Raw genomic sequence first — 25,137 nt, 5'->3', positions numbered from 1 at the left:
AATAACTGTTAGGACATGTATACATATATTGTATTTAACTTATACTTTAACATATTTAACATATATTGATCAACCTGCCATCTGGGGGAGGGGATGGGGGGAAGGAGGGGAAAAATTGGAACAAAAAGTTTTGCAACTATCAATGCTGAAAAATTACCCATGCATATATCCTGTAAATAAAAAGTTATAATAAAAATTTTTTTAAAGTGTCTAACACCCCTAGTAGTAGAGAGTATGCTGTAGCCAGCTTAACCATCTCAAGAAAGTCAATTGCTTAATTTTTTGTGTGAGCATTTATATCTTAGAAATAGTTAAAGGTTTCAAATCAGGGCTAGGTTTGTTGTTTTATTGATTGTCTAGATTCAAGAAGTGGTCCAAAGGATAGAATGCCAGACCTGGAATCAAGAAGCTTTTTCTTCCTAAATTCAAATCTGGCCTCAGACACTTACTAGCTATGTAATCCTGAGCAAGACACGTAACCCTGTTTGTCTCAGTTTCTTCATTTGTAAAAGGACCTGGAGAGATAAATGGCAACCCATTCCAGTATCTTTGCCAAGAAAATTCAAAATGGACTCAGAAAAAGTCAGACGTGACTGAAAACAATTGAACAACTGACTCAAGAAAGGGATAGAGAACATGTTAATAATTCAGGTTAAATTAAATAATGAAGAAAATTAAATTAAATATTAAATTAAGAAAATTAAGCTAAATATTTAAAAAATGAAGGAAAATTAAATAATGTAAATATAAATGTCATATATACATTTTCCCCAGAGAGCAGATTTTTAAACATTTGGCAACTCGCCCCCAGGTGATTCATAGAAGACTTTAAGAAAGGGCTACAAAAATCAGCTTACCTCAAAACTTGTGGCCTGAGCCAGACACAGCTTCCTCACAGATTCAGCTACATCAGCTACCTGGGACTGAGTGGCCAGGCCCTCCCATTCATACAGTAGACTGCTCACATAAAATTTTCCATAATCTGCTTCAGAGATAAGAGGTGCACAGAAAGAGAGGGTTAGTGCAAAAGTTGTGGGATACCACATTGCCACCTTCTCCTTTGTGGTTTAGATACATGGAGGATGCGCATAAGAGATTTTTTTGGTCATTTTTTTTTTTTTTTTTGCAAGGCACTTGGGATTAAGTGACTTGCCCAGGGTCACATAGCTAGTAAATGTTAACTATCTGAGGTCACATTTGAATTCAGGTCCTCCTGACTCCGGTGGGGGGGGGGCATAAGAAATTAAGGGACAATTTGTGGGGAATTTTGAGGAAATCACAGATTAGGCCAGCAGATGACACAGAAAAAGTTTAGAAACTCAAAAATGCTTAAAATATATGTATAATATCAACATATTTTGTCTTTTAATACTGTGATAATTCAAACTTCTCTGCTACAAAGAGAGGTCCAAAAAACCTAACTCTGGATGTTAGAAGCTAGGAACCCCCATAATGTGGAAAGGATATTTGTAAATGACTTCCAAGGACCCCTTTTCATTCTATGATTTTAAACAGAATTATTCAATAGTGAAAGTGTTCTTTCTAGCCAAATACCTCCTCTATGAAAAGGGGATGGGGGTAAAAGAAAAAGAGAAGATACAAAAAAAAAAAATAAAAATAAAAACTGGGAGATCTCTTGAGATCACTATCAAGTTCCTCATAGCTTTCTAGAAGGACAAATTAGTCCAAACTTACAAATTTAGTGTAAAGCTTACACCGTGTAAAGCATGGAGATAAAACTAGACACTCAAATATAGAATCAAAGGCAAATAGTTCCTGCCCTCAAGAAGTTCACCTTCTAATAGGAAGAGACAACAAATAAAGAGAAGTAGTGGCTATGAAGGGATAATCTGGTTTGTAAAAAATTATGGGGAAATCACAAAGCCACAGAGGAACAGATTTTCATGCTCTTTTTGGTAGCAATGGAAGAATTGATTTGATCAATTCAACAAATATTAAGTAATCATTAGTTCAAGGTTAGGATACAAAAGTACTGCTCTCCACAACTGAGAGATAACATGATATAAATGAAAGGATACCAGATACAGTGATAGTGGACCTGGGTTCAAATCCCACCTTTCAACACTCACTAGCTGGGTAAACCTGAGCGAATCACTTTCTCTCAAACTTAGGTTTCTCATCTGTAAAAGGAGAATGAGAACATTTGTGAAGAAATGGGGAGGGATCTCTAAAAGATTTATTTGACAAGGTAGATTTCTCATAAGTGCCTCGAGGCAGGAATTGTATCTCAGACTTCTTTTAAGTGTCTTAGTAAGTAAATGTAAGTAAGACTTCTGTAAGTGTCTTAGTAAGTAAATTATTTCTTCCGAGCTATTGTTTATCCATCATTCTCAAAGAGGAACAATGACATCATGAGTGTAATGTCTTGACTTGCATATGAATTGAATTTGAGTAATCAGCCTCAATCTCTCCTCCAGAATTATCAGAATCCAATGACAAAACAAAAGTCAATATGACTGGAGATGGCACCCAGATTCAGTGAGTATCTTTGGTTTTTCTAAATTCTCAAGTCTCATTTTGCCTGAAACTACACTAAGGGCTAGGTAAGAATTGAGATAACAGATAGCCATTTCTCAATAAGACTATACGATGATCAATTTTGATGGATGGGGGTCTCTTTAACAATGAGATGATTCAAACCAGTTCCACTTCTTCAATATGAAGAGAGCCATCTACACCAACTGTGGGAACTGAGTGTGGACCACAACATAACAATTTCACTCTCTCTGTTGTTATGTGTTTACATTTTGTTTTCTTTCTCAGTTTTTTTTTCCTTCTTGATCCAATTTTTCTTGTGCAGCAAAATAACTGTACAACTATGTATACATATATTGGATTTAACATATATTTGAACATATTTAACATGTATTAGACTATCTGCCATCTAGGGGAGAGGTGGCGGGGGTAGGAGCGGAAAATTTGAAACAGAAGATTTTGCAAGGATCAGTGTTGAAAAATTACCCATGCATATGTTTTGTAATTTAAAAGCTTTAGTAAAATTTTTTAAAAAATACACTTTGCCACAAGGGGAAAAAAATTGGCCATTTCTGAGCACCTTGGCTCTCAATAAATTGAAGAAAGTTAGGTAGATTTGGCACTAGATTTGGACACAAGAAGAATGAGTTCAAATTATGCCTCAGACACTTAAAAGCTGAGTGATAATGGACAAGTCACTTAACCTCTGCCTGCCTCAGTTTCCTCAACTTTAAACCAGAACAATAAGAACACCTATCTCCTAAGGTTCTTGTGAAGATCAAATGAGATAGCGTGTAAAGTACCCTGCAAAGCTTAATGTGATCTATAGATGTTTATTATTATTATTAAATGCTTGTTGAATTGAAATTGATATACCAGAATATGCTCATGAGTTTTCTTTTCAGTAGAGACCTATGAAAGGCAGCATGACATCTTGAGTAGAAATTCAACTTCGTAGTCAACAAGACCTACGTTCAAGTCATACTTTTGACATATACTAACTTAACCATCTAAGCAAATCTCTCAGTCTGAAAATTATATAGACAAGTTACTCATCTGCATCCATGGAAACAATTTCCACACTAGGAATTCCTTACACCAATAAAAACCATATGAGCAGAAAATGAGGTCGTAAAACTAAATTCCATTTCTAGATTTATCTCCAAAATCCCTCGTCCTGTTCAACCCAAGGTGGTCCCAGCTTGCTCTCACCAACCATTGCAGACTGTGAAAACTTCCTATTCACTTCCCTTTCCCTCTGGGGCTCAGCTATATGCTAACCATTTGTTAAGTTACTGCTCTGCTGTCATTCTTCAATGGAGCCCACTCGGTGAATGGGAGACCCACTGCCATGTTCCCAAGGCTACACTGTGCCTCCATTCACATCCCCAGAGGAGGAGGTAGGGAAAGAGCTCTCCATGGGAAGATTCTTAGCTCTCTGCTGAAACTGAGTCTTCCCCCAAACAGGGAGTCTGGCTGTTGTCTTAGATCCAGCAGAGATGGAGGAGCTCCCAGCCCCAGACCCTCTGTGAACAAAGGCCAACATGTTCGTGGGCATTCCCCGCCCCACACAAGGAAAATATTCTAGTTACTGAGGCAGGCTCTAGTAAGATAAATAACCATTTTGCCAAGAAAAGGAAAGCCAGAGAGGTTTTCAATCCTATGAAAGCATCTCAGAGCAACATAATTCTTCCCTCTGTAGGATACTCAAAAAAAGGACGCATTGAGGAAGCCCTCAGAGGCCATCTAGTCCTACTCACTTGTTTTTACAGATGAGGAAACTGAGACCCAAGTAATTTGCTTGAAATGACAGAGGTGGAAAGTACCTAAGGCAGGGGTGAAACCCAAATCCCCTAGGACTAAGGTGGGTAAAGGCTGCATTTTTGCTTGTTTTTGTAACTATCCCCAGTGCTTAGCATGGTGTCTGGCATAGATTAAGTACTTAATAAAATGCTTATTCAATGGACTGATTCTGGCTCCAGAGCTAGTAATCTTTCCACTACCCTATACTTCCTCTTTGGTATTGGAAGCTTTTTTAAAAAATAAATTAAGCCAGAATCTTGTCATTTTCACCTATATAACCCATAACATGTGTGTGTATTATATGTATATCTCTACATATATACATATATGTATGTACATCCACATATGTGTGTGTATAAAACACCTATATACCCAGCCTACTCTCTTTTTATTTATTTTTTAAACAAAATAGGGTTTCCTCCTCTACTCATACTCAACCCCAGAGGATTTTTTCCCCCTTTTTTTCAGGTTCAGTATTTTCCATCTGCCATTTTCCATGGCTTCCTAAGCCACAGATCCTGGCCACCTCCCACTGGATGCCCCCTCATTTGTCAATGTTCCTTTTAAATTGTTGGCTTGAGGGCTACATGTACAATTTTTTTTTCTGTTCTGCTTTGTCTATAGAAATGATCATCCTCCTTGGTGTTTTAAATTCAAAATTCAAAATAAATCATGGTGCCCAAAATTGAACAAAATTTCAACATGTTCTGCATTAGCTAGAGCTAGAAACTTAAGAAGGAATTCTTATACCTGAGAGAAATTCACTTGAATGGGTATCTACAGGGGATAGAATAAGATAGGTCAAAGGTGAGCTGGGTAGAGTAAATTTATGAAGTATTAGGGTAAAAGTAGAATTTCTTTTCTGGATATTTTCAAAAACAGATTGAATTTACTATCTGTCTTGAATGTCTCAGGGAAGTCCTGACCAAAGATAAGGGAAGAATGACAATATCTTAAGATTCTTTCTAGGTGAAGGATTATATGCATACAACCTTTTTCTATGAAGTTACTTTTGTGGGTAAGGGCAGAAAATCTGCACCTTTTCTGGATATAGAAATTACCTTTGTTGGATAAGGCCTGAGGCCTCACATGCAGCAAACTCAGGGTAGAATATGTCTTTGTCTGCACACCATTTCCCTTCTCAGAGAAGGGTTTGACTACATCAAACTCTGCGCAGGCTGCATCCTCCAGCAGGCCTTTCTGAAAACTCTGGTAGCACTCCAGTTTTGAAGTCAAGATTGGCTGTGGGGATTGAGAAGAGCAGAGGAAATACCTCAGAGACAACAACAACAACAATAATAGTGGAATGAGGACCCTAACTCAGGAGAGTGAACTCTAAACCTAGGAACTACTATGGCCAAAAAAATAGTTTGGGAGAGAAAGACTGTTCACCATTTGGTGAGAAAGACTGTTACCATATTCTTTGGGTATTGGATGAACTCATCTATTGAATTCAGGGTAGAGGAGATAGGAAAGAAAAGGGGGAGAAGACTCTGAATGGAATAATTATAAAACTGGGATCTGAACAAGCCTGAAAACAGATTGCCTAATGATCAAGTATTTTGGACAAATGGCAAAGTCTGCTACTGCCTCTGGACAGAAGTGATAGACTGAAAGTGTAGAACAAGGCATATAGCTTTTAGACATGGTCACTGTAGGGATTTGTTTTGCTTTACTATACATGTTTGGTTACACGGATTTGTTTTTTCTCTTTTTCAGTGAAAGTGAGTGGGAAGGAGAGAAAATAGATTTTTGTTGATTGAAATAAATTTGATTTTAAAAAGAAAATAAGTTATGTAAGTTGATATATTTATGTATATGTAGAACCTACAGATGTACCTGCATCTTTAATTAGGGAAGAGTTATGGCAAGGTAGAAAGAGCATGTAACACAAGCCAAGAAGGTTCTAGTCCTAGTTCTGCCATTATATCTCTATGGATTTGGAGAAGTTGCTTTAATTCTCTGGACCTCAGTATCCTCATGTGGCACGGTGGGTCAATAGATAAGAGCACTAGACTCGAAATCATCATAGGACATTTGTTAAAATCCTGGCTCAGCCATTATCCATGTAGCTCTGGGAAAGAATTATCATCTCTCCAAACCTCAGTTTCTTCTTTTATAAAATGAGGAGTTTGGCCTAGTTGACCTCACAGGTCAACTATTTAATTCTAAATCTATAATCCTATTAATTATAGATGATGAAGTTGGATAAAGGTTCAGGGGATTTTCTAGCCCAATTGATCTGTAGTCCTGTGGTTCTTCCAACACTTCTGCTATTTAAACTTGAATGAGACCCAGGAGAACACTGTGGTTCATTTTGTGTGAAACACACTGAAACCTCTCCTCAGATTAGAGTCTTGAATTGGCCTCCAGGGCTTCTCTTATTTTATTCTTCAGTAACAAGTCACAGAGGCATTGAGTACATCATTGACTATAGGGATGGGAATTGGGACCAGATAGAGAGAATGGTTAAGTAGCTCTGTCCAAACAGTGGCTGGTTGCAGAGTGAGCTAGAGATTCAATAGATGAACTTTGCATGTTTATGGGAACTAACACACTCCTTCTTGAAAAGTCCCAGGAATCTAGGTTGGGACTATAATGCAGGTCAATAATACTTACAGGCATCCCTGGAAGAACTTCTGATTGAAGAAAAGTAAATCCATGATGTCGAAGGGAACACTGGTTTAAATCCTTTGTCTTCAGGAGTCGGGAACCTTTTCGCTCATATGTGGTAGGACATTTTCCCAAGATGTCAATCTAGAACCAAAGTTCTAGGCATATAAGTGATATCAAGATTTTCCTCCCTTTCTCTCCATCTGTCCCTTCTTTAATTTTCTCTCACTCTTCTCTTTTCTTCCTCTTTCCCACCTCCAACACACACACACACACACATTGAATCTCTCATCTAGACCCTAATCCCTCTGAGAAAAATTGTGTGGTTGGTCTTTCTCAGGCAGAGAATCCAAGCTAAAAATGGTACTTCATTTCTCCCATTTCAACTAAAGACATCCAGGTTTATCCTTGTGAGATTATTAGGCTCTAGGGAGACAAGATATGCCTGTTATACCATAGCCAAGAAGCAGCCAGACCCACCTCATCAATGGTTTCTGGGATGGTGGTTCCAGGGCTGGTCTGAAGGAGACTCAAGATACCACGTTTGATGTTCACAGCCCAGATTGGATCTCCTTGTTGGGGACAGACCTTTGGAATCTTTCCATCACGAAATATAAAGGAAAGTGGGAACTTCTCCAAAATCATCCTAAATGGAACCAAGTAGAATTAAGTTGACACCTCTATCTACAGTGAAGCAAGTTGGGAATCACAGAATCATAAATTTAGACCAGGAAATCTTCTCAGAGGGGAAAAGCCTGGCAGACAGCCAGGGGCTTAGCTTTTATTTACAATCCTTTTATAATGTCAGACTTTCACTCTCTTTCCTGCCTTCTTCCCTACAGTGGCTCTTCCTCTCCAACCTTCAGTCATTCTCTTTCCCCTCAATAGCTTCTGAGTTTGTTTTGAAAAAAAATGTGATACAGTAGAAAAAACTGATGAGTTTTGAAACAAGTTTCAAATCCCACCTCCACCACTTATTACTTGTATGATCTTGGACCAATTATTTAACTTCTTGGAACCTCAGTTTCTGGTTTCTATAAAATAAGGAGATTGGACTGGACTAACTGGCCATAAAGGTCTCATTCCTATGACTGCATTCTATAATCTGTGATCTATGTCTCTCTAGTTCTCATATCTTCAATTTCTCCCTTTCTGAAGCACATTTTTTTTCCCAGCATTATTCTGTAGTCCAGACCCTCTTGGATAGCAATCCCTACTGGGTCTCAGGTCACACATCTTTGCTTGTGCTGGGGAAACGCTAATGGAGTCTGACCACCCAGAATAGGGAATGTCACTCTTTTGGCTTCAGGAAGCCCCGATGTCTTCCATCCCTGTGACTTAGCATTTCTGATGAGGAACTCAGGACAATAGACATCACCGCCCATTTTGAGCGGGTCCTCCCCAAGCAAGTCTTTGAGCAGAGGATCCATCTGCCTCCACAATATTCCCAGATCCTCAGACAAAAGCTCTAACAAATGAATTTAAAATAAAAGAAAAAGAGGGAAAGCTGGAGAAATGAGGAGAGTGGAATTGGGCTGACTCTGTTTGATTCTCAGCTTTGAAGTAACTATCTCCCAAAGAGTTCCAGTCTTGGGGGAGGGCTGGGAAGCTGTTCAGTTGGACAATACCAGGAGATTACTCGGCTTGACCAAGTTAGACAATGGAGTAGCTTTCTTGAAGACAAGAGAAAACCAATTCTCTAGAAAAATTCCATCTTTGGGAAGTTAGGAAATGAGTAAAAATATGGAAGTTTGGAATATCAGCTGCTCCATCTCCATGCTGGTTTTGGGACTTACCAGAAATGAGTTAGCCATAAATGGATAATTGTAAAGGCAAGAAACTAAACTGCATATTGCATGTATGCATGCATGCATATACACATATGTACACATGTATAAAAGTGCATGTGTCTATACATACATATTTTGTAAAATACAGATAAATAAGAAACTGGTCAGACAGTCAATAAGCATTGTGGCACTGTGCTATGTATGCAAAGGACAGGTCCAACTCTCAAGGAGGTCAAGGTCTTAAAGATATGAGAGGTCCAATGACCTTAGAATCAAGAAAACCTGAAATCAAATCCTGCCTCTGACATTTCTGAGCCATGTGTCCTGAATAACTCTTTAACTTCCAGAGTTACTTATCTATATCTGTGAAGGGAGTTTCCACACTGGAAATTCCCTCCATTACCAAATTTATAGATTTAGAGATATATAAGTAGTTGTCCAAAACCTGATCTACAGTGTACATTGAGTGCCTTTATATGTTCCTTTTAGGGAAGACTGGAGACATGAACCAAACCTAAGCTTTATGTGATTCAGCCTGGGTCTCTGGGATGGGGATAGAGAGAGCAATAGTTTAGGGAAGGGGAAAAAAGAGCCAGATTCCTCATTTAGAGGACAGGCTATCCTCAATTCATGTGAGTAGGAATCCAGGAGCCACTTTATAGGGAGAGGGTAGGTTCTCCATAGATCCAGAAGTGGTTCTGTGTAGATATTCATAATATATACAACACATATAATTTCAACTTCAAGAAAAGATAGGGAATAAATTTCTCTTTCACCAAAGGAGAGGTAAACCCATTTCTCAATACCAATTCCTTACTGTAGTTTCCCAATTTCACCAAATTTCATTAAGCATTTGTCTGCTTGGATTGTAATGTTTCACATAGATTGAAGTTAAAAAAAAAAAAAAAAAAAAACCTTATTCATGCTTCAGGTGTTCACAAGGTCCTTAAATAGCACCAGGGAACTCTCCACTGCTCTAGGGACCTAAACAGAGTTTTTCAAACCACACAGGGGTATTAGTAATTTATAGAACCCATTTATCAAGGAACCACATAGGGGTCAAGTTAGTCATTTCAACCCAAAAAAAAGCAACCCTGAGACTTATTTCCTTACCTCAAACTCTCCCATTCCTTCACAGGCTTTTCTGTTGATTCCAGAGAAGACTTAACTTGGATGTCTTGGAGCTAAGATGGAAATATTGTTAGCTAATTAGCAAAGAATTTATAGCTTAATTATCTCTAGTATTATGATTGAATAAATGGAGCCCTGACCTCTGAGCCAAAAAGATCAGGATTCAAATCACACCTTTGATTGATCCTAGTCATATGACCCTAGGCTAGTCATTTTTCACCTTTCAGGGCTCTAGGTAACTTTATTAAGGCTGCAAAGTATAGAGAAGGTGCCCACCTTCATTGGTAGAGGAAGTTCCCTCATTTGAGAGTCCTCTGTACTGGTGAAACAAAGCTCTATGATGTTACATACTATGCAAAGAGAAAGACTTGTTTCTCTCTTTTACCTCAGCCATCTGTTTTGGCTAGGAAGCTGCTAGGAAGAAAAGAACCAATGTGGTGATTATAAGAGCACAAAAATGCCATTTATGTTGGCCACAACTTTTAAGCACCTTGGAAAGGCTTTTAAAAATCCATTCACACAAGCATATCCTCAAGAGCCAAAGACCTAAAAGAAAACTGGCTGCTTTCAAGAGTAAAATCGTTTTATCTCCCTGGACCTTAATTTTCTCATCAGTAAAAGGGTTAGACTTGATGATTTAAAAGTCTGATTTAAAGGCCTTTTTCAGCATTTAGCACAGTGCCTGGCTCACAGTAGCCACTTAATAAATGCTTGTTGACTTTCAGTAGTCTTCCCCAAACTTACTATCTATGTCGATGTAGACAAATCATTTAACTTCCTTGGGCCTCAATTTTCTCATTTATAATATGAGGGATTTGGAATAGATGGGCTTGGAGATAGATCCCTAGTAATTCCAGATCGATAATCCTATAATTTGCTCTCTCTGTCTCTGTGTCTGTTTCTTGCTGTGTTGCTGTATTGCTCTATCGTTCTCTCTCAACTACCTTATTTACCTTATTTCTGTCAATGTTCTTGGTTTTTTGGTTTTTTGTTTGTTTTTGTAGGCAATTGGGGTTAAGTGAATTACCCAGGGTCACACAGTTTAGTAAGTGTTAAGAATGGGAAACCAGATTTGAACTCAGATCTTCTTGACTTCAGAGTCAATTCTCTATCCACTGTGCCCCATGTCAATGGTTCTTCTACCTGTCACTTAGACACGAAACCTTAATCTAGCTCAATCCTCCCTGGACCATCTCAGTTCTGAGGAAGTTTACCTTTCCTTGTCCTTCTTGTATGACACCCTTACCATACACCCTTCCTTGAACTTTGAACTTTTTGCTCTTTGTTTTGCTAAAGCTCCCATCTTCCCCCAAAAGAAGTGAGCTTTTAAAGGTAAATATCATAGCTTATATTATATTTATTTTGCCATATTCCCCAGTAGATCCTGAACAGTCCTCTGCATACAGGAGGCACCCAAGAAATATTGTTAATAAAATAAAGCATTCCCCACTTTACAATCTGGCTTCGGGTTGATCCTGGTTATGACATCCTGAGGATGCTAAAAGAAACCAGAAGATGTTTAGAGTCTGATTATTCCTTTGATTCCTTTGAACCTATATGACACATGCAATAAGTCATTATTTTATAATTCTTATCTCCAACAGGACTTCTCTGGGTACATTTAGTGATTGGGCTTGGCAATATGGAATTAGAAGATATGGATTTGAATTCTGTCTTGGACATTTACAGCTTATATGACCTAAAGTAAATCACTTAATTTCCCTGCACCTCAGTTTCCTCATTTGTAAATGAAGGCAATGAACTAAATGGTTTCTGAGATGCCCTTCCTATGATCTTCCTATGACAAGAATTCCTAGTGATTTATTGGGAATTTCAGCTATCCACCAGCTGAGTCATGTCCAATACTCTATAAAAGTACGAGCATTGGGGTGACTGCCTCTGCCTGTCCCCCTTGGCCTTAGTGCTGTAGCCTTCCTGGGAGGATTCCCCAAAGATACTTACCCACAGCACTATGTGGCACCTGCTGATTACCTCCAGGATCACCAGCCCCTCAAGCCCAAGACTGCTCTTCTGGGTCCCACGGTCTTGCAGAAAGGTACTGCTGCTGGTGGAATATCGGTAGCTATACTGGGTACCTTCGGAGAAGTAGAGCACAGCAGGACCTAGGGAACAAGAAAGGGGACACTGACAGCTGGAATGGAACCCTCAGCAGGCCAGTCCATAGCCTCAGCAAACCCACATGCATCATGTAAATAAATCATGGAACACAGCACACATGTCTAGAGGTCAGAAGGGATTTTAGTGGTCATCTAATCCAACTATCTCATTTTTACAAGTAAAGAAACTAAGAAACAGAGAGGTTAAGTGAAGCACCTTATGTCATACATGTAATATGTGGCAGAACCAGCATTTGAACTCAGGTTTTATAACTCCAAGTTCAACTCCCATCCCCACCCCAAGTTTATTATTCCTCTCTGGACCACTATTTATCCAATTCAATTCCACAAACCTTAAATGTCTATTTTGATTATGGGGAAATATAGCCATGGTATAGACTCTGGCTAGAGTCAAAAACACTTTGGAGAGACTTGGGACAGAAAATGCCATCTGCATCCCGAGAGAGAACTACAGAGACTGGATGTAGATCAAAGCATAGTATTTTCACCTTTTGTTGATGATGTTCTTTGTTTTCTTTGTTTTTTTTTTTTCTTTTGTTTGTTTTCTTACTCATGGCTTTTTCCCTTTTGGTCTGATTTTTCTTGCACGGCATGATAAATAAGGAAATATTTTTAAAAGAATTGCACATATACATATGAAAAAATGTTCTAAGTCACTATTCATTAGACAAAAGCAAATCCAGATAACTGTGAGATATCAACCTTTGAGATTACCTAAAATGACAGGAAAAGATAATGTTGCATGTTGGAGGGGATGTTGGAGGGACACTAATAGATTATTGTTGGAGTTGTGAATTTATAAAGCCATTCTGGAGAGTAATTTGAAATTATGCCCAAAGGTTATCAAACTGTGCATACTCTTTGATGATACAACAATGTTCCTACTGGGTCTGTATCCCAAAGAGATCATAAAAAAGGAAAAAGCACGCACACATGCAAAAATGTTTGTAGCAGCCCATTTTGTAGTGGCAAGAAATTGGAAACTGAGTGGATGCCCATCAGTTGGAGAATGGATGCATGAGTTATGGTATATGGATATTGGTCTATGAGAAATGATCAGCAGGATGATTTCAGAAAGGCCTGGAAAGACGTAAAGTGATGTCAAGTGAAGTGAGTAGAACCAAGAGAACCTTATACAAAGCAACAATAAAATTTAATGATCAATTCTGATGGACGTGGTTCTTTTCAGTGATTCAGGCCAGTTTCAATGGACTTGCGATGGAGAGAGCCATCTGCAACTAGAGGACTGTGGGGACTGAATATGATATTTCCACCTTTCTTGTTTACTTGTTTTTTTCCTCTCATTTTTTCCCTTTATGATAAATTTAGAAATATGTTTGGAAGAATTGCACGTTTTGTCACACTTGTTGTCTAAGGGAAGAGGTGGGGGAAGGGAAGGAGAAAATGTCAGAACAAGGTTTTGCAAGGGTGAATGTTGAAAACTATCTTTGCATGTATTTTGAAAATGAAAAAGCTATAGTTAAAAAATAGAATTGCACATATTTAACCTATATCAGCCGGCTTGCTGTCTTGGAGAGGTGGGAGATAAAGAAGGAAAAGAAAAAAAATTGGAACACAAAGTCATTCAAAATGAATGTTGAAAATTATCTTTACATTAAAAAGATAAAATACTATTGAAAAAACTTTAAAAAGGAATAAATCTCCATAATAAAAAACATAACACATTGGAAACATATTGACTGGATGACTATAAGCAAATCATCTTAACCTCTTCATGCTCCAACTCTCTAAAGACTACTTGTTTGCAGAATAATTGTCAATCAGCACTGGGGAAAGGTGCCTCTTAAACTATAGTTACTCACATGGATGAAATTACAAAGTAAAAAAAATTAAAGAAACTCTCCGAGAAATTACAAAGGCAAAGTTAAAAAGCAATATAGTACCTGACTTCAAGGAAATTACAGTCTAATTGAGGGTTGGAAGGTGGAGAGGATAAGACACAGCAATAGATTAACAAACATTGCTAAGGACTTATTATGACTTAGGCTAAGTGGCTAGGCAGCTCAGTGGATAGAGATCTGAGCTTGGAGTCAGAGAAACCTTAGTTCAAATTCAACCTCAGGCACTTATTAACTGTGTGAGTCTGGGCAAGTCACTTAATCCTGCTTGCCTCAGTTTCCTCATCTGTAAAATAAGCTGGAGTAGGAAATGACAAACTACTCCAGTATCCTTGCCCAAACAAGTCCAAATGTGGTCAAAAGAGCCCTGAAAAGACTAAAAAAACCCAAAACAAAACAAAAACAAAACTACCTAGCTCTGGAGCTAGTGAAATTTAACTAGTCAGTTAAGTAGATAGGTAAATAAAATACTTTTTAAAGCCTTACAGTCAATAGCCACAAAGTATATCATATTCTCAGCCTCAGTTTCCCTCCTCTGTAAAATGGGTATGATATCTATTTCACAGAGCTATTGTAAAGATCCAGGGAGATAATCAACGTTAAGCCTTTTGCAAATCTGAAAGCACTAAAACAAGTAAGTTATTATTGGCTGTTATTATAAGCAAAAGGGTGCTGGGCTTAATTACAATACTGAGTTTATAATTTGGGGAGTCCAAAGACTTTGAAACACTCAGTTTGGTAGAAAGAAGATGATGAAATGATGGTGATTACTTCCATTTCATTACATAGAATAAATTTCTCCATAATATATTCTTCAACAAGGTCAACTATGATAATTCTTTATATTTACATCATGAGTTCAGCTTTTGGAAGCACATTCCCAATCATTATCTCATCTGATTCATAACAAGCAGCTGCTTTATTTTTTTCTCAGAACCTCAAATGCCTTATTTTGCAAGATGAGGAAGTCAGACCCGATGATATCTAAGATATCTAACAGACTTAGAGACATCTGAGACAGAGTTGGCTTCCAATCCTGCCTCATATATACACTAGCTATGTGATGCTAGTTAACCTGGGCCCTTTTTTCTTTTCCAGCCTTCTCATACTTTCCTCCCATCCATTTATTTATTCTTTGGTCTAGCCACATGTTTCTACTTCTCCCATCTCTATTTCTCTATGCCTTTGCCCTGGGTTATGTCTTCTGCTTGAAATGCCCTCCCTTATCACCTCTTTTTCATGGTATTCACTGCTTTTTTCAACAACCAATTAAATAAGGTCAGCTAAGTGGTGCAATGGATAGAGCACTAGCCCTGAAGTCAGGAGGATCTGAGTGCAAATTTGGTCTCAGACACAACACTTCCTAGCTGTGTGACTCTGGGCAAGTCACTTAACCCCAATTGCCTCAGGAAAAAACAAATGAATAAAAACAAAACAATCAATTAAATATCATCTTCTGTAGGAGACCTCAATCTCCCCAATTGCTTAAGTCTTCTTCTCTGGCCAACCTTCCTTCTAGTGTGTGTGTGTGTGTGTGTGTGTGTGTGTGTGTGTGTGTGTGTGTAAAAGCAGAGTTATTCCTTCCATACCTCAACTTTGCCTGTCAGGTAAGCACAAAAAATTACCTGGGGATTTTTAGGGAGCTTTATATAAGTCACAGATGATACTCAAAGGCCAAGAGACAAAACAGAAAAAGGTTGGAAACTCAAAAATGCGTAAAATTATGCATAGTGTTATATAATGTCAACATATTTTATCTTTTATATATACAGGTTCTCCTAAAAGTCTTAGTGAAGTTCTGTTCATTAAGGATATAAAGCAACACTTTGAGGATCCTTTATATGTGAAGTCCTTTGCAAATCTTAAAGAACCCTATGAATGTGAGTTATTGTTGCAATGGTTCTATCACACAAGTATGTGTGTAGCATTTGCTACTGCTAAGGGTGAAGTAAACCACGTAAACAAAAAGACCACAACTGAAAAGACCGTGGTATACATGTATTAATGGAGTATCTTTGAGCAATAAAAAGGGATGACTAAGAAATTCAGAGAAACATGGAAACATTTGTATGAATTGTCACTGGTCAAAACAACAGACCCCAGGGGACATTGCATACAACTATAGCAAAGTAAATAAAAAGACTCTGAAAAGGAGCAAAAGTTTGGACAAAATGAAAAACCAATCACAGCTTTGGAGCAGAGAATGAAATATATTTCTCTCTCCTCAACAGAGGGACTAAGGACTGCTGGGGCAGAATGTTGCAAATAACGTCGGATGCTAACATTATATAAGATTTTGTTGTTCAGTAGTTTGTCATGTCTGGTTTTTCAAGATCCCATTTGGATTTTTCTTGGCAAAGATATTAGGGTGATTCGTCATTTCCTCCTCCAGTTTATTTTACAGATGAGGAAAATGAGGTAAACAGAATTAAGTGACTTGCCCAGGATCATATAGCTAGTAAGTGTCCAATTCTAGATTTGAATTCAAGAAGATATCTTCCTGACTCTAAGCCCAGCACTCTATCTGTTGCTCCACCTAACTGCCCCTACTTTAATCAGATATTTTTGTTTAATTATTTATCTCAAGTGCAAAAAAGGATTCAAAGTTTGAAGTCATTGGAGTTGAGAGCAGAAGGAAGTGGTTGTTTTTTCCTTAAAATATAAAGAGTTCCAGGATATGGATGATGTTTTATCATACCCATCTCATTAAACATACACTGGATGTGGCCAGTGCAGGAATATGTCTTGCTTGACTATGCATATTTGTTACAAAGGTTTTTTGTTGTGATGTTTTGTTTTTATGATGGGAGAGAGGATAGGAAAATAAGTATTTTTTAATTCCAAAAAAAAAAAAGCTACAAAAAAGAAAATAAATTATTGTTTATTTTAAAAATTGAATTTTAAAGGATATAACTGTGATATAAAGATATAAAAGACAAAAATATATTTTAAAAAATACCCAGAGGATCAGAATGGAACATATATTTTAAAAAAACAGATATGGTCAATGAGGGAAGATGTTTTGCTCAATTATGCTTTTTATTATAAAGGTTTTTTTTTTCCTTTTTAACAGTGGGAAAAAAAGAAAATATTTGTTAACTGCAAAAAAATATGAAAAATAAAATAATTACTAACTTTTAAAATTAATTTTTAAAAGAAATAAATGCGATGTAAATACATCAATAAAATACATTTTGAAAAGAAACAGTCAGAAGGCCTGAATGAATATTACCATCGTAGGTCCATCCTAGGTTTTCATTCTGCTCTTTCACTTATTTTTGAAATGTTTTATGAATAGAAGGGGCACAGAATGGAGCCTGCAGGTCCTCAGGCTCAGACAGTTGTGGCCACTCTCAGAATAATGTTTGAGTCACCATCTTGCAGAGCCCCTGGCAGGTACCCTCCTCCCAGATCTGAATAGAATCTTACAAACCACAGAGTAGATATTAAATGAGATAACAGTCCCTGGCACACAGTGAGTGATTTATCAGTGTCAAAGGTCATCATCATCATCATCATTATCATTATTATTTTACTGAAAACGAAAGGGAGAAGAGGTGAGGATCAAAGAGAAACCTCAAACTGCTGAGTTTAAGGGGTATTCCCAGAAGTTAACTTCATTATACAGGGTATCTCACTCACCAGCACATTCTGTCATACAGGAGACTTCTTGCCCCGGATTCTCTGGAGCATCTGAAATAATAAAGAAAATTTGTAGGAGTTGTAGCCCGACTACAAAGCATCCCTGTGAAGCTTTAGGTACAGCCCCCATGCCTTTGGCTTGTAGAGAACTTGAAATACCATCTCCAAGTGCTGTGAAGCTTCAGGTGCTGTTGACTAGAAGACTGTTATTCCACCCTTCCACCTCCCTTTTGTGGTAGAACTAGAACCCTCCTGTCTCCAGCATCAGTAGCAGTGTCCTTTGAATGCTATTCAGGTAAGTTCCATTCTCCTCAGTACCTGCTCCAACCTTCAGTGTGGCACAGTGGCAAGAAAACTGGACCTAGAACCAGAGGTCTTGGGTTAGTTACTCTGTGCCTCTGCCCCAGTCTCTAATATCTGTTTCCTTGGCTGTAAAATAAAAGAAGTTGGGGACTGGATGGCCCTAAGGAACTTTCTACCTATAGTCTCATGATAGTGATTAGGTGCTGAGTGAGGGTAAAGAGGGTGCTCTTAAATCCTTTCTCCCTTTAATGGGAGAAATGCAAAGCAAAGGATGGTCAAAACTCCTTCACTCTCAAATGAGCCAGAATCTAAGTTTTTTTTTTACTCTTACATTTCCTTATGATCACTTCTTTTGATGATGTCAATTTTCTTCTCTGCTTGCCCTGTAGGAAGGAACTCAAGCAACGATGTGAAAGGGCCAACTAGGACTAATTTTTGAGATTGTTGAATTTTCAATGTGAGCATTTATACTCAGAAACTAGTAAATGCTACAGATTAGAGCTTGATTTATTGTTCCATTGATGGTCTAGACTTAATAAATTGATGGAGAAAATATGAATAATGCAGACGGATTCAACTTAAAAGTGTGCCCTGCATTTTCTGAAAGCAGACTATTATGCATTTACCAGCATATCCCTAGATCCAAGTATTAAACAGCAATCACCTGGTACTTGAAGCACATACTTTTCTCTCTTATATTCCCTTTTAATATAGCTTAATCCAAGCTGCATAGACATTTGTGAAACATAGTCTATTTTCCAAGGACAGGATTACAACTATATAACTATGTTGGAAACTGTAGGGGTTTGTGCCAGAGTGGAAAATGAAGAGGATGTTAACAGTACAGTCACTTGGTACACTCCCTCTCCTCTCCAGACAGATGCCCTAGCTTATCCTTCATGCATCTAGTTCCCACACACCCAGATGAACTCACTCATATCTCTGCAACCTAATCCAGGTACAAAAAAATTGCTCTTTATAGTTCTGCAAAGGAGTAACCAAAATTTCACAAAGCAAATAGTAGCTGTATTTTGCAGATTTTTGTGCTTTCTGGAGTTCTACCCCCAAGAAGAAAGTAGCCATCTATACATATTTAAAAATAAATATTTAAAAATACTAATTGAAGAAAAAGAGAAAGGAAAATGATTTTACAAAGATATACCCTTAAAAAGCCTTTAAAATAATGAAGGGTTTTTGATATTTATTCTAAATGTTTTGACCCAAAGCTAGTTTTTTTTTTTTTTATTAAAGCAGAACTGATATTTAATTAATTGTCAGAAAGGTAGTCACATTTCTGACTATTTCTACATAGCTTTAACCCATCTGACTTTTCTTTGAAATAATATCTTTCCTCCCTAGGACATTTTGGACAGAGCTCATGTGCCAAATTAAACAGTTTTATGAAAGAACCAGCTTTAAGATTTCTGTTGCATAAAAGCTAAGCATTTATCCTTTTAAAAAAATTAATCATATTTTTTTTCTGCTACCCAGCATCCTTGATGAGTTGATCCCTCCAAGAATTCTCCTGTGAATTCTGGAAAAAAAGCAAAAAATTTTCCCCCTTAGGTATTGAAGACTGATAGGAATTGTAAAAGCCATCTCTCCATTCTCATTCAATTCTGATGAACTTTTTAAAAAATCTAAAACAAGGAAAACAATTACAGATATCATATTTAGCAAATCAAAACTAACCAACACAAGGGGGTGTAACCAGCAACAAGATCTGTTGTGCTTGGGAAAGATGCCTTGGGAGAGCTCTTATACTTTAAAAAACAAAAACAAAGAAACAAAACCTGGTTCTTTGTGATATCCTCTGTGTCTCACATAAAGACTCATTTCCCTGAATGTGGACCACTACATAGCATTTCCAATCCCTCTGTTTTTGTCCGCCTGCAATTTTTATTTCCTTCACAGGTTAATTGTACGCTGTTTCAAGGTCCATTTCAAGGTTTTAAATTCCATTCCAGGGACTAAATCTTCCTATCATGCCTTATCTTCTTAGCTCAAATATCTGAAATGGCTATCACCTGCAAGACCCAAGAAATCCAATTTAATTACATAATCCACTCTTTCAAATGTAATTTCTGCACTAGATTTCCACAAAGGTGATCGGGACTAATGATACACTCCTTTTCAAAACTGGACACCTTTCAGAAAGACAATTTGATATCTTCAAAAACCCAGTTTCTAAATACAGGCATTGCCCTAGATTTGAGTGACTGGTGCTAGGAGATATTTTCCCCAAAGTTCCCCAGACCCACCTCATTTCCCTGTTTTCCCAGATAGTATTTCTGGCTGAAGATGAATCTAGTTCTCTGACATTACCAGTAAAGGGTTCTTTCTTTACTTTCCCTCTTCTCCCATTTTACAGACTTTTGATGTGAAACAGTAGGACAGAGCTGTCGGAAGAGGAAAGGGGGAAGAGTGACACTTATAGAAAGCCTTCTTGCCCTTCAGAATATGCTTCCCCAGAATAGGACCATGGAAGCAACATCATTTTGGAAGGGGATGGGAAGGTTGGGGTGGGGATGGAGACTAGCCAGAATTGCAGTTTCTCTAACTACTAATTTACTTACTCCCTGAAGTTGCTGTCACCACAGTCCAGAGCACGACAAAAGCCGTGAGCCCCATGATCATCAGGATCGCCTCTTTAGCTCAAAGTTAACCAAACATCAGCTCCAACTCGCAAAGGTAGCTCTGAGCTGGCCAGCACTGAAAGGACACTTTCTTTACAGGCTAGCACTGTACTGCTTCATTTCTTAGCCAGAGGGGTGTGGGGAGGGGAGGAGAAGGGGCTTTAGGAGGAAACTTGCCAGCCAATCAGAACCCTGAGATAAAGTTATAAGCTCCCCATCTGAAAGGAAGGGGGGAAAAAGGTACTGACCAATAAGAAAATCCCTCCTTCCTAACTGGGAATAGAGAGGGTTTTGCTTCCTCATGGCTGGCAAAACTCACAGACCCTAATGCAACGACTATGCACTGGGAATGAAAGGCAAATCCTTTCCCCTTTCTCAGGCCCCATTTGGGGAAGGGGCAAAGCAGAAAAAAGGAGGCAGCTGTGCAGAGGGAATCATGGGAACATTGGGAGGTGGAAGGGATCTTAGAGAACAGTGAATCCACCCTCTTCATTTTACAGATGAAAAAACTGAGGTCCAGAAAAGTTAACTGACTTGCCCATGGTTACACTAAACTGAGAAGCTAAGAAGCAGATGAGGCAAGATTTGAAGTGTCTACCACTAATTCAAAGTAGGGGACAATGGGAAGGGAGCAAGCATTTATTGTTGTTTTCACTTATGTTTGACTCTTTGTAATCCCATTTGGGGTTTTCTTGGCAATGACACTGGAGTGGGGTTTGTCATTTCCTTCTCCAACTCATTTTACAGATAAGGAAACTGAGGCAAGCACAGTTAAGTAACTTGCTCAGGGTCTCACAGTAAATGGCTGAGGTAGGATGTTATTTAATTCAAATCTTTTTGACTTTAGAGCAGCTAGGTGGTGCAGTAGATAGACCACTGGTCTTGGAATCGGGGAGATTCCCTGTCCATTATACTGAGAACTTCTTCTAGCTAGATGAAAGTAATAGAGTTATTCATTTCAGATTCAGGACACAGCAGCTCCAATAATATTTACCTCCACTTCAAAAGTCTTTGAACCTGAGCCAAGATCTGTTGTGCTTGGGAAAGATGCCTTGGGAGAGCTCTTATACTTTAAAAAACAAAAACAAAGAAACAAAACCTGGTTCTTTGTGATATCCTCTGTGTCTCACATAAAGACTCATTTCCCTGAATGTGAACCACTACATAGCATTTCCAATCCCTCTGTTTTTGTCCGCCTGCAATTTTTATTTCCTTCACAGGTTAATTGTACGCTGTTTCAAGGTCCAATTCTTCTTGTGCAGCAAAATAACTGTATGGATATGTATACATATATTGTATTTAACATGTATTGGTCTACTTACCATCTGGGGGAGGTGATGGGGGAAAGGAGGGGAAGGGTTGGAACAAAAGGTTTTGCAATTGTCAATACTAAAAAATTACCCTTGCATATGTCTTGTAAATAAAAAGCTATTAAAAAAAAAAAAAAGACTCATTTCCCTGCAGCCCACTTCCTCTTCCTCTCTGCACCTTAACATCTCTATTCTCTTAGTACTCAGCATTCTGAATTTTCAGAATCATGTCCCAAAATATGAAACATTCCCAGGATGAAAAATAATGGTCTTTGGCTCCAAGCTGAAGAAATTCGACTCAACAAATATTTTATTGACAAACTTCTATGTTCAGCATCGTGCTCTAGATGAAAGATGATCTGAATTGTGGATTGGCTTTAAAGCAATCCTCCTTCCTATCTGAAGAGAGGTAGTGAATTATAAACTCTAGGTGCAGAAAGATACATACCATATCTGACATGGTCAATACATTGATTTGTTTTGTTTTGTGTGTATGTGTAAATATTTGTTATAAGTGTCACTGAGAAGTTATAACAATGTGAAAAAAATTATATCATATATAAAGCAAATATATATAAGCATGACTATATAAAACACAAATACATGATACAGAGAGACTGATACAGAGACAGATACAGAGACAAATACAGAGACAGAGATACTGAGAGAGGATAGAGACGGAGACTACAACTGCCTCTCCAATTAAGGCCTGGGGCATTTCCATGGGTTATTGATATCTAAAGGGAGAAGGGACTCCTAATTGAGGAAGAGAATGCTGAGGCAATTCCATATATCTGGAAAGGCATAGGATTGGGGCTAAAGTTTCTTAGAAAAGAGACATCAATCATTGTAGAGATTTTTCAGGAAAAACATAAGGGGAAAAGACTTTAGAAGCTGCAGAGAGGTAAAGAAAGCTGGCTTTGCAACAGATCTTCAACAGGTCTGTAACTTTCAAAGCCTTTCATTCTCTCTTCATGTCTTTGGAAAAGTTTCTGGCACTAACTGTTGGCAGGTTTGCAAAATTCAACATTCACTCCCTTATTAAGGAGTCACTTCCGAAGACCAAAAAACATGCCAGACTTGGTTGAAAGCTTGTTTATATACCTTATTGTAGGTGTTGTGAAAGATATGCAGGCAAATAAGACACAGTTCCTGCTTTTAAGGAATTTATAACAGTTACAGAAATGGAATGCATTCATATGAAACTCAGTGTAGTAATTAGTAATAGGACTTAATAAATGAATAAATATGTTCATTTTTATCTTTCACTGGAAGCCTTCCTTGACCTCTCAATTTTAGTGCCTTTTCTCTGTTATTTCCTATTTATCTTGTATAGCATTTGCTTCAATATAGTGCAAACTGGAATAAGAAATTAAATGGTAATTTGGGAGGAGTTTTGTGGAAGGGACAGTTGACATACAAAGGCCAGCAAATGATATAGAAAAGATTTAGAAACTCAGAAATGCATAAAATATATGTATAGTATTGTATAATATTAACATGTTTTATTTTTTAATACCATAATAATCATACTTCTTCTCTGGTAGTAAGGGTCAAAACATTTTACTCAAATTTTCTAGATTGCAGGGAAATACCACCCCTAACCTCCCCAAGATGGAAGTGATAACTGTAATTGTTTGCAAGTTGTCTTTCCAATTAGATCGTAAACTCCTTAAAGGCAGGGACCACCTTTTCCCTCCTTTTGTGTCCCCAATACTTAGCATAGTGCCTGACACATCAGAAGCACTTGAGATGTTTTTTGTTTGATTCATTTGAGTACAGGGAAAATCACTGGTGGGCTGAGAAGTCAATGAAGAGTTAATGGAAGAAGAAAGATTTAAAGCAGGTTTTGAAGATCAGCAGTACATAGAGTTGTTAAACTTTCCTTCAGAGATGACTGCTGACTCTCTAGAGATCAGAACTGGGGTCAAAGCCTGCCTTTGATGGCTCCTATTTCTGAGAATTTGGAAAAATCACTTAACTTTCAGAGACCTCAATTTCTTCATGCATAAAATGTTACCTGTAACATTCCTCCCAGCTCTTGGCTCTGTGATCCTTCTGTTTAGTCTTGTCTTCCCCTCAGACAAATGAGACATTTCCTCATATTCTCCCCAGCCACCTTGGTCAGAGAGATGGATCTGGAGGAAATTGGTTTCATTCATGATTGTTGGCTTATTGATTACAAGAGTAATCGACTCTTGTAAATATCCCCAGCATCATAAACAATATTGTCAGCTAAAATGTTTTTCCAATAGTACATATACTTATTATACCCCCCAAATATTTGCTTCCTGAAAGTGGCAAGCATCTGGCTGGATTTTCTTTAGGCAGAACTGGCCCATTAAGCCTTATACATACATAGGGGTTTCTGTAATGTTAATGTATCACCATACTGAGACCCAAAACTTTGGGTACAAAAATACCCCGAGAAGGAAAAAAGTGAATCTTCTCCCAAGAAAAAGAACTGACCAGTAGGGGGTACTGTAAGCTTCTGTAGATTTTTCATGAGACGCACACAATCCAATCCCGGTAAGCATTGCACCACACCAGCACTTCTGTGCAAACTGATTCGGATAGGATTTTATTGAGATTTTTATTATTGGGGAATTAGCTTCTAAATTCTGTTCAAGAAATATTTATTAAATATTGATATCAGTCAATAAACACTGATTTGGACTAGGTGAAAGATGAGATTCTTTGCCTCAGTTAGTTGTATTCGACCTGCTGAAAATTTTAGCTTAAAAAAGCCAAAATTTTCCATTTCATCCAAGTTCATGTCTAGTCGTCTTGATTTACATCTGGTCCCTGGACCCAGATGACTCTAGAGGGAAAGTGATGCAGGTGATCTTGCACAGCCCTTCCTCACTTAAATCCAGTTCACTTGTATGTCATGGGATCCCCTCCCTGATGTTATGGTCCTCTTCGAGAATGAAGGAAAAACAACATATCCTATACAGATCGAAAAAACTATTTTTTGGGGGGAAGGGAGGGACATTTTCTATTCACTTCCTTACTACAAAATCGAAGTTGTACCCTTAACAAATATATCCAGATTTAGTTTCACAACTAAGGACCACACACTGGTGTGTTTGCATAGCTCTGGAGAGAAATGTTTTCATTAGACTACATTGACTTGCCTTTAGAAAAGGCTAGTCAACATGTGAAGAGGGTGGACATTCATTAATGTGTTTTATCTTCCCCAGAATCACTCATTTTACTCACCAGGAGGGGAAATAAAAGATGAATGACTAGAGCCCCTTTGAAATGATTGATGGGAGTTTTCTCTCTGCCTTTTCCCAAAGAAGGTCCAATTTTTTTTTTTTTTTTTGCCTTCAATTTTTGTCAAGTAATTACTCTAAATAAAGGAGCCTTTCTCTTTTTCTTCCTTTCTTCCTTCCTTTTTCTTCTATCACCTG

General features: G+C 37.9%; 1 protein-coding gene across 1 annotated transcript in view; it reads right to left on the bottom strand.

Moving 5' to 3' along the window:
• LOC100916970 overlaps nt 1-20,406 on the bottom strand; it is a 160,622-nt gene extending 140,216 nt beyond the window's left edge. The window contains exons 1-7 of the mRNA XM_031945439.1: nt 20,352-20,406; nt 11,796-11,956; nt 9,816-9,886; nt 7,393-7,558; nt 6,922-7,056; nt 5,361-5,553; nt 858-985 (exon numbers count right to left, since the gene is read on the bottom strand). Of these exons, the coding sequence (XP_031801299.1) occupies nt 858-985; nt 5,361-5,553; nt 6,922-7,056; nt 7,393-7,558; nt 9,816-9,886; nt 11,796-11,956; nt 20,352-20,406 (909 nt within the window). The remainder of the gene's footprint in view (nt 1-857; nt 986-5,360; nt 5,554-6,921; nt 7,057-7,392; nt 7,559-9,815; nt 9,887-11,795; nt 11,957-20,351) is intronic.
• Between the last annotated feature and the right edge of the window lie 4,731 nt (nt 20,407-25,137).

The sequence above is a fragment of the Sarcophilus harrisii genome, chromosome 1, assembly GCF_902635505.1.
Source record: "Sarcophilus harrisii chromosome 1, mSarHar1.11, whole genome shotgun sequence".
Lineage (NCBI taxonomy): Eukaryota > Metazoa > Chordata > Mammalia > Dasyuromorphia > Dasyuridae > Sarcophilus > Sarcophilus harrisii.
The sequence above is the reverse complement of the archived record's forward strand: the minus strand, read 5'-3'. Positions and strand labels throughout refer to the sequence as shown.